Below are 9,552 nucleotides of genomic sequence, written 5' to 3'. Positions count from 1 at the left end.
AGTTTTAGTATTTCCTGATGTAAACTATGGTTTAGATTATAATAATTGAAAATCCACGAGACTGAATTTCTTCTGTTTAGCATCTATAAACTTTAACAGCACAAATTTATTTATTTGACTGCATATTTGTATATATGCAAATGCATATTGTAATATATAATTGATATGCACAATTTATTAATTTAAGAAACGTTTACAAAAAAAATTGATATAAATTTAGATGATATTCTTACAACTGGTTTAACCATTTTGCATTCAATGATTTATGCAATGAACTGATGCTTTGTTGTTTTAGGGGTTAAAACTATTCAGGTGAGAAGCAGCATAATGTATTTTGAAAAAAAAAAAAAAAACCTAGAGAATGCGTTTATGATGTGCACAAGTGACGTGGAGGTTGAATGGAGTGAGAATATTTCAGTTCTGATCTGAAAAACGCTCCAAAGCAACTGAGAAAAAACTGTAAGAAAAACTATAGTTGTTATGAACTTCTCACTCTTCACCGCTAGAGGTCGCCTTGCAACAGCTTTTAATCGTGACGCGTTATCGACTATACCATCAGTTAGATAGGTGACGTGGGTTTGTTTTGAGTACATCCTCAAGCAATATATGACAGCATCCACAACTTAAAACGTCATTAAGTTATTTCTAATTTGCGTTTGATTACATATAATGCAGTTCAAACCCAAAGAAATGTATAAAGCGCAGTTATATTGTTGTACTTCCCCTCCGTGTCGCGCTTTTGGTTGAGTCCAAAGATGGCCGTCGGAATCACATGTGCTACACTGCGGATCTGCTAAAGATTTGGACCAGGAGCAGGACTGCGTTTTTGTGGGTCTTTTTTGTTTTGTTTTTGGTTTGTTGTTGCTGAATTAAAGCTTGAAGGCGAAACTGAGTGCGGTTTAAACGAGTAAGGACACAATGGTGAGTAAAATGTGGAGGCTAGCAAGCTAACTAGTGTTCTAGACTCCACTGTAGATCCATGAGCTGTAACCAATAAATAAATGTATCAGTATAAAATCATTCATTTTAAAAGATTTAAAACAGTTTGTCTAGTGTTTTTATGATGATCAGATACAGAGACACAGTGAGGTGTTTAACCTCTGCTTCATCTGCTGTTCTGTCAAAATCCTACACCATGTATTTTAATTCTCTTTTTATTAATATTATAACTTTCTGCATGTACATGTTTATACAATCAGCATGTCTACAGATAGTGTGTATTATTATTCTGCAACATTTAGATGTCTTAAATGATCAGATCACACTCATATCTGTAGACATTTTTCCCCAGAACATTTTTGTGACCCAGTGGCAATTCTTTATATATTAATGAATATTTAGGGAAAGAAAAATATACCCATTTTAACTGAAACAATGATTAACACTCCAAATAAATAAGTTAAATCCAAAATTAATACAAAAAAAGATACTTCAAATAAACTGTACGTAGTATCAGTAATTTGCCTCTAGAGGCCGCTCTTGTACTGTATTACGCAACCCAGAAAAACTATCCGTATGGATTTTTCGTTCCAGCAATCAACTATCGGTGCTGAATAGTTGGCAAAACCGATGAATCGGTCGAACTCTAGTCAGCACCCGGTGGGTAGAGAGCTCTGATTTAAATTTGCAACTGTTTGAAGCCTTCACAAACCTTGAACCTCTTCCTTTCATCATAACAGAATTTGAGGACACTAGAAAAAAGGAGCTGTTTGCCCTCTTCCACATACATGAGCTCATAGCTGGTGTCCCTGTGATTGACAGGGAAACAAGTATATGCTCCTTTTATGGCAAATTTCACTCTCTTAGCTCCTGACCACAGATGGTAGGGGGGATTGGAATTTCCTGCTGGATGGTGGAACTCCAAATTTCTGTTCTTCCCTTTGGGAGCTCTTTGTCCTTAGTGCTTGGCCTCCTCTAATCACTGCTGGACTGGAGACATTTCAGATGTTCCAGATGAACTGGTTAAATAGATTTCATTAACTTTAATCGTGTTTATTTCTTTTCTAAAGCCTCACAGAAAGAAGAAATCGTTCATCAGCAAGAAGAATGCCGTGTCCTTTCATCTGGTGCACCGGAGTCAGAAAGACCCTCTGGCAGCCGACGAGAAAGCGCCTCAGCACGTCCTCTTACCTGCCGAAGGTCACATAACGTTTGTGTTGTTTGGTCGGTGCTGAATGTTCTTGGTGGAAAAGGTTGCTCATGTTGCGGATGGTATGTGTTTGTGTTTGCAGCTGGAGGTGGAGAAAAGGAGGGAGGAGCAGAGGAAGTACGGCGTGTTTTTCGACGACGATTACGACTACTTGCAGCACCTCCGAGAGGCGCCTCAGCCTGCAGAGCTCATCTCCGCCTCCAGACCGCACCCACGACCTCTGGGGTGTGAAGAGCAGGATGAGGAAGAGGAGGAGGCCATGGAAGAGGTCATCAAGATTCCTGTAAGGCTCCTTTAGAGAGGTTGATAAAGCAACAAATGTTGGAATGTCAGAATAAATCTGGAGATGTGGCCTCTGTATATCAGTCTCATTAAAGAAGGTGTCTCCTCTGTATATCAGTCTCAATTAAGGAGGTGTGGCCTCTATATTAGCCTTATTAAAGAAGGTGTTGTCTCTATATTAGTCTTATTAAAGGTGTCTTATTAAACGCCTATTAAAGAGGTGTGGCCTCTGTGTGTCACTTTAAGTAAAGGAGGTGTGGCCTCTGTGTGTCACTTTAAGTAAAGGAGGTGTGGCCTCTGTGTGTCACTTTAAGTAAAGGAGGTGTGGCCTGTGTGTCTGTCTCAGTGAAGGAGGTGTGGCCTCTATATAATCAGGCTCTGTAAAGGAGGTGTGGCCTCTGTTAGTCTTGGTAAACGAGGTGTAGCCTCTATATTAGTCTCAGTAAAAGAGGTGTGGCCTTTATGTAATTAGGCTCATTAAGGAAGTTGTGGCCGCTATATTATTCTTATTAAAGGAGGTGTGGCCTTTGTATGTCAATCTCATTAAAAGAGGCATGGCCTTTGTGTGTAAGGCTCAGTAAAAAGGGCGTGGCCTCTGTATATTAGTCTTAGTAAAGGAGGTGTGGTTGTTCAGTATCAGTCTAAGTGAAGGATACATGTTCTCTCTCTAGTTTTCGAGTGAAGGACGCATCTTCCGCCCATGAGCCTCAGTCCAGACTGACATTGCATCATTTTACACCACATGTTTTCAAAATGCAAATCGATCATCTACAGGATCAGTGATTATGTATAGAGACAGGCATCATTATCAGTCCCAGACTTTTGTACAAAAGATCCAACATTTCTACGATCCTGCAGTTGCTTTAATCAACTCCGGGTTTCTCTTCAGTTCACTGTGCTCCTGTTCTGCAGGCGGCTTCCATCAGTCTCCCGTCGTCTGTGTTTGCCTCCGAGTTTGAGGAAGAAGTGGGTCTGTTAAACAAAGCAGCTCCGATATCAGGTGAGGAGATCAGAGTTCCAACGCAGTTCAGCGCTGAACCATTTTTACATATTATTATCTGATGAAGCATCTGTCAGGATATGCAGAACGAATCATCTGATTTATATATATATATATATATATAAATATTATAAAGGGATGTGCATTTGTTACGAAGCAGTGCGATTCGAATTTGATTCAACAAACTGCAATTTGACGCAATACGATGCTCTACAATTCAGTAGGTTACAGATGGTTCGTTTTTATTTCTTCACTTCAGACAGATGACAAATCATCTGTTTACTTCAGCGCCTTCTGAATTCTAACGCATGGCCTCTTTCACACAGGCTTTTGTAAAACGAGGTGCATCTTTTTCTGTTCTGTGTGCAGGAAGTTACAGCTCTACCTCTGCCATGTTAATCTGTATTGTACGCGACTCTTAGGAAATCGATCAACTTATAAAATATTAGTCGCAAATTATCAGTAACTTTCTAAATAATAAAACTAAAGCGCATCTACTGATTATTATATATCAATTAATCGTTTATTTTAACAAATATGTTCAAAATGAAATGCCAACTATAAATATTCAGGTTGATTTTTGAAACTTATCATAACTAAACCTCGTCCCCCTTCTCCCGTCTCAGGCCCGAGGTTGGACATGGACCCGGACATCGTGGCTGCTCTGGATGAAGACTTCGATTTCGACGACCCTGAGAACATCCTAGAGGACGACTTTATCATTAAGGCCAACGTGCTCACGTCCCGAGACGGCACCGCGGGGTGAGTGCCGCGTCCGCACGTGGCCTTGTTATAATCATTACACGTGTTCAACAAGGTTTCCCATCAACAACGTGTTCTCCCTTTAACCACCACAGTGATGATGATGGTGATGATGGTGAGTGGGAGGACACTGACGAAAGCGAGACCGAAGATGACGGAGACCGGAGCTACGACTCGGCAGGGGGCGTGTCCAACGAGGACGGCGACACGGACAGGAGACAGTTCATGTTCATGGACTGCGAGACGAAGAGTCGGTTCACGGAATACTCGCTCACGTCCTCTGTGATGAGGAGGAACGAGCAGCTCACACTCCTCGATGACCGCTTCGAGAAGGTCCGCTTTATTCATAGTCAAGTGTATTTCTATAGTGATTGTCACAAAGCAGCTTTACAGAATTTAACAGTTAAGGTGAATGATGTGTATTTATCCCTGATGAGCAGCCATGACGACTGTGGCAAGGAAAACATTTATCATTTGTGGTTATAAAACTAGGAGCTACTGAGCAACTCATAAAATAGCGCAACATTTGCGATCATCATCAGATCCAACACCAGCTTCTCCATGCCAGAGCCTTTAAACACTCAAAGACACTCCAAACTCCGCACATGAAGTGGGATCTAATTGGCACTGGTACGTCTCTAGATGGGTCGGGATGTTTTTGTGCTCGGCATCAACTGCTTTAAAGGTCCATAATCTTCATGAGGTGGGACACAACTGGAGCTGGAGCAACCTCAGAAAGCCTTGGGATCGGGAGAGAAAGAGAAGCAGTGGAGAGGAATTAGCGTAGCTGCTGTTCATGATATTAAAAGCACAAGTTGATAATGTGCATGTGATCAGATGTTCTGGAGCACAAGGTTATGATGTGATGTGTGTTATGTGTAGGCTTTGCTAAAAAGATACGTCTTTAATCTGCACTCAAACTGGGTGAGTGTGTCTGAGCCCCGAACACCGTCAGGAAGACTATTCCAGAGTTTAGGAGCTAAATGTGAGAATGCTCTACCACCTTTAGTGGACTTTGCTATTCTGGGAACTACTAGAAGCCCAGAGTTTTGAGATCTCAGGGAGCGAGTTAAAAGACTGGAGAGATACATGGGAGCCAAACCATTTAGTGCTTTATAAGTGAGAAGTAATAGTTTGTAGTTGATTTGAAACTTAACAGGAAGCCAGTGCAGGGACGATAAGATTGGGGTTATATGGTCATATTTCTTGACCCTGTAAGAACTCTGGCTGCTGCATTCTGAACTAACTGAAGCTTGTTTATTAATGACGCAGAACATCCACCTAGTAATGCATTACAGTAGTCTATTCTGGAGGTCATGGACGAGCTTCTCTGCATCAGAAATAGATAACATGTTTCTTAACTTAGAAATATTACTAAGGTGGAAGAAGCAGTTTTTGTAATATTGTTGATATGATTTTTAAAAGTTGGAGTCTAAAATATCTCCCAGGTGTTTTACTGTTGAATATGTAGTTACAGAACATCCATCTAAATGCACCAATAGAGGTGAAGGATGGAATATTTCAGTTTACTTCTGTACATACTGAAGACCTGTGTGTGTGTGTGTGTGTGTGTGTGTGTGTGTGTGTAGTTCTACGAGCAGTTTGATGACGATGAAATTGGTGCTCTCGATAACGCAGAGCTGGAAGGATTCATTGAGCCATCGAGTACAAGACTGGAGGAGATCATCACCGATTACTACAAACAGAAGGAGAAAGAGTGAGTGCCCCCCTCTCTCTCTCTCTCTCTCACTCTCTATCTATCCATCTATCTATTTATAATATAAACATACACACACACACAGAGCGGTGTGAAAAAGTGTTTGCCCCTTACTGATTTCTTATTTTTTTGCATGTTTGTCATACTTTCTTTCTCATTTGTTTCTCAATTTCTTTGGATCTCAGCATGATGTCTAGCTTTTGAGGATCTTTTGGTCTACTTCACTTTGTCAGGCAGGTCCTATTTAAGAGATGTATTGATTGTGAACAGGTGTGGCAGTAATTATGACCTGAGAAATTAAACTCAGGTGTGATAAACCAGTTTCAACAGGGGGGCAAACACTTTTTCACACAGGGCCATGTAGATTTGGATTTTGTTTTCCTCAATAATATAAACCTACATTTAAAAACTGCATGTTGTGTTCACCTGTGTTATCTCTTACTAATATTTAAATTAGTTTGATGACCTGAAACATTAAAGTGTGACAAACATGCAAACAAAATAAGAAATCAGGAAGGGGCAAACACTTTTTCACACCACTGTATCTCTCTCTCTCTCTCTCTCTCTCTCTCTCTCTCTCTCTCTCTCTCTCTCTCTCACGTTCAATTTCTTTCTCGCTTTCAATCTGTTTCTCAATTACGTTCTCTCATTCACGATCACATCTCTCTCTATCTGTTTTCAGTAAAAGGTTTTTAAAGACTCTGATAAAACAAACCAAAAAAAGTTCAGAACAAAAGATTTGATCAGACTTTCCATTTGAAATGTCATATTCCATTTTTATTGCGTGTGCTAATGCACAGCAAACTCCCACTCCCACAAGTTCTCACAAACTCAAACTCAGATGTCTCTGGCATCTGTAGCTTGAACTAAGACTTAAAACATGTTCCAGCATGAAGCACAAAGCTCCATGAAGATGTGCTTTGAATAGGTCGGAAGATGCGGAAGATCTCCTGCTCTTGAGCTTTAATTTTGGGGTGCTGGCTGCACCCCAGGTTTCCTCACCTCACCCTAATCAGTACCTGACTTTACTAACACCCTTGTGTGAATGAAATCTCTCACAAATCTCCACAAAATCTAGTGGAACATCTTCCTAGAAGAGTGGAGCTTCTTATAACAGCAAATGTAAGGGTACATATGTGTATGTGTGTGTGTGTGTGTGTGTGTGTGTGTGTGTGTGTGTGTGTGTGTGTGTGTGTGTGTGTGTGAGTGCACGCTCTCCTAACCCCTGGTCTCCACTTGTGCCAGGACCCAGAACCCGGAGCAGCTCGGACCTCCTGCACTGCCCTCAGTGAAAGAGGACGAGGAGGACGAAGAGCAGGAAATGGAGACGCTGGTGATCGAGGAGCTGCCTGAGGAGAAATGGGACTGTGAGACCATCATCAGTGAGTGACCAGAGCTGCACCAACACTAACTAGAAGCATGGAGGTCAGGGTGAGGAGGATCTAATAGAACATGAACTCCATGCCTGCCCTCAGACGTGTGATATTAAATAGAGTTTGTACAAAAGTATTGGGACACCGGACCCTCACACCAACATATTCTAAATACTTTTCTTCGGTTCAGACAGAACAGCAATCTGTCTCCGTTCCAGTCAGAGATGAGGTTGAGGTCGGGGCTCTGTTTGGGCAAGTCAGGCCTTTTCACACAAAAACCCCTCCAGATAGAATTAAATGGAATGTATGTAACAAGAAAATCCTGCTTTTTGGCCTCCAAAAGTTGTACGGAGGGCGTATCTATCTGAGTGGATCTGAAGGTCGTGAGTTCTAATCCCAGAATATCTAACTGCCACTTTAGAATGTTCGTTCGTTTCCATGGTTGTTGTTCTTTCTTTCGCGAGTACAAATAGAATACACAGGATCACGACTACAAACGAGACCATCACCCAACAGCCAATCAGATTTCTCTCTCGGATTGTAGCGCAGACGTAGAACAGATTTTATTTGTCAGCTACGTTTATCGGTATGTGCGTTATTGATGTCGCGATGCAGGTCTTCCATATTGTTCCTGCGACCAGCAGAGAGACTTGTTAAAGAAACCTGGTTCAATTATTTATGAACGGTTATTAAATAAAGCCTCTGTCCTTCCAGGCACCTACTCGAACCTCTACAACCGCCCGAAGATGATCAAAGACCCACCTGAGGTAACGTTCTAGAACAATAAGCAGCAGGAAGCATTGATTTAGGGAGCACATAGGCATTGCAGTGTGTGTGTGTGTGTGTGTGTGTGTGTGTTACAGCAGAAACAGATTCGCGTATCCAGTAAGACGGGGATTCCTCTGGACGTTCTGCCTCAGAAAGGTCTGACGGCCAGGCAGGTTGAGCGCATGGAGAGGATCAACGACTCGGACCTGCCACGAGCCTCCACCCAGCCACGCTCTCGAGAGGAGAGCAAAGAGGATCGCAAACTCCGCAAACAAGCCATCAAAGAGGAGAGGAAGGTAAATGTCTGTGTGTCGTCTTTTCACTGGTGTCCTGTTAATCCTCGTCTGGAGCCGTGTGACCGGATGCAGGAGGTTCACACTCTGGTAGTGTGAGTGGGTGAGGGTCAGTAATATACAGTTCTGATCGCAGAGGTTTCACACCTGATCCTGTTTCCAGATTAATTCACGTGCTCTCGATATAAACCTGCAGCAAACCTCACACACACACACTGCAGCAAGGAGGAGAGAGGGAGCGATGGAGCAAGATGGAGTGATCTAGCAAAGTAAACTGATAGTGAGCAAATGATCGAGCGAGTGACAGCACGAGATTGTGATAGAACGAGAGATGGATCAAGATAGAAGAATAGCACGAGCGATAAAGCAATTTATAGAACGGGTGATGGACAGATCGAGTGATTGATGAAGTGAGTGAAGGAGCAAGACAGATAGTGCAAGTTAATAAAGCGAGTGATTGATGGATATCGCAAGTGATAGAGCAAAATACATTAAGCGATTTAGAGATAGTGATTAGAAAGCGATAGATAGATAGATAGATAGATAGATAGATAGATAGATAGATAGATAGATAGATAGATAGACCGATCGATCGATCGATCAGCAGAGTTGATGGGTACGTGTGAGTGAGTGTGCTGCTGCGTTGCTCTGTATTTTTTTTCTGTCTCCTCCTGCACTAATTGAACCCACCTGTAGATGGCAGCACATCACACATCTCACCCTGCTGAATCCTGTTTAATCTCATACGCAGTGTGACTATTTTGCATTATCGTTACCATAGCAACAACGCCATACCCGCCTGATGAATACACAGATTAGTAAACCAGAAATCTGACTGTGTCGTTTATTCTCTGCAGGAGCGCCGGACGGAGAAGAAGGCCAATAAGGTGGCGTTCAAGGAGGAGAAACAGAAGCAGGAGAAGCAGATGGTCAGCCTGAGGGCTAACGTTCAGGGCTTGAAGCTCTCCTGATCTCCACCAGACGTCTTAAGGATTATAGACTGGATTTATTAGGTTTGTCGTCCTGAACTAATCGAAGTGTCCAATAATTGGATCCTCTGAGTTTCTGCTCCTTTTTCCAGTGGTAGCTTGTGATGGAACAACGTACGGCAAAATCTCGAGTGATGTACAGAGCGATTCAAGATTTGTCCAACCTTTACCCTTTATTGAGGTTTATTTTTTGATGTGTAAATAAAAGTATTTACAGCA

The 9,552-nt window shown here is 42.0% G+C and overlaps 1 protein-coding gene across 2 annotated transcripts; it reads left to right on the top strand.

Moving 5' to 3' along the window:
• The first annotated feature begins 725 nt into the window (after positions 1-725).
• ltv1 (LTV1 ribosome biogenesis factor) lies at positions 726-9,552 on the top strand. 2 transcript variants are annotated; one of them, XM_046837224.1, is made up of 11 exons: positions 726-921; positions 2,010-2,139; positions 2,232-2,432; positions 3,344-3,431; positions 4,058-4,193; positions 4,289-4,526; positions 5,783-5,910; positions 7,156-7,292; positions 7,998-8,050; positions 8,150-8,347; positions 9,202-9,552. In XM_046837224.1, exons 2-11 carry the CDS (start codon positions 2,047-2,049, stop codon positions 9,313-9,315), a joined length of 1,386 nt encoding a protein of 461 aa, XP_046693180.1. In that variant the 5' UTR covers positions 726-921; positions 2,010-2,046; the 3' UTR covers positions 9,316-9,552. The 2 variants fall into 2 exon arrangements, with proteins under 2 accessions (XP_046693180.1, XP_046693179.1); XM_046837223.1 differs by having other exon boundaries at positions 727-921; positions 8,147-8,347.

This window comes from Silurus meridionalis, chromosome 24, assembly GCF_014805685.1.
Source record: "Silurus meridionalis isolate SWU-2019-XX chromosome 24, ASM1480568v1, whole genome shotgun sequence".
NCBI lineage: Eukaryota > Metazoa > Chordata > Actinopteri > Siluriformes > Siluridae > Silurus > Silurus meridionalis.
This window is presented reverse-complemented; position numbering and strand designations above follow the sequence as displayed.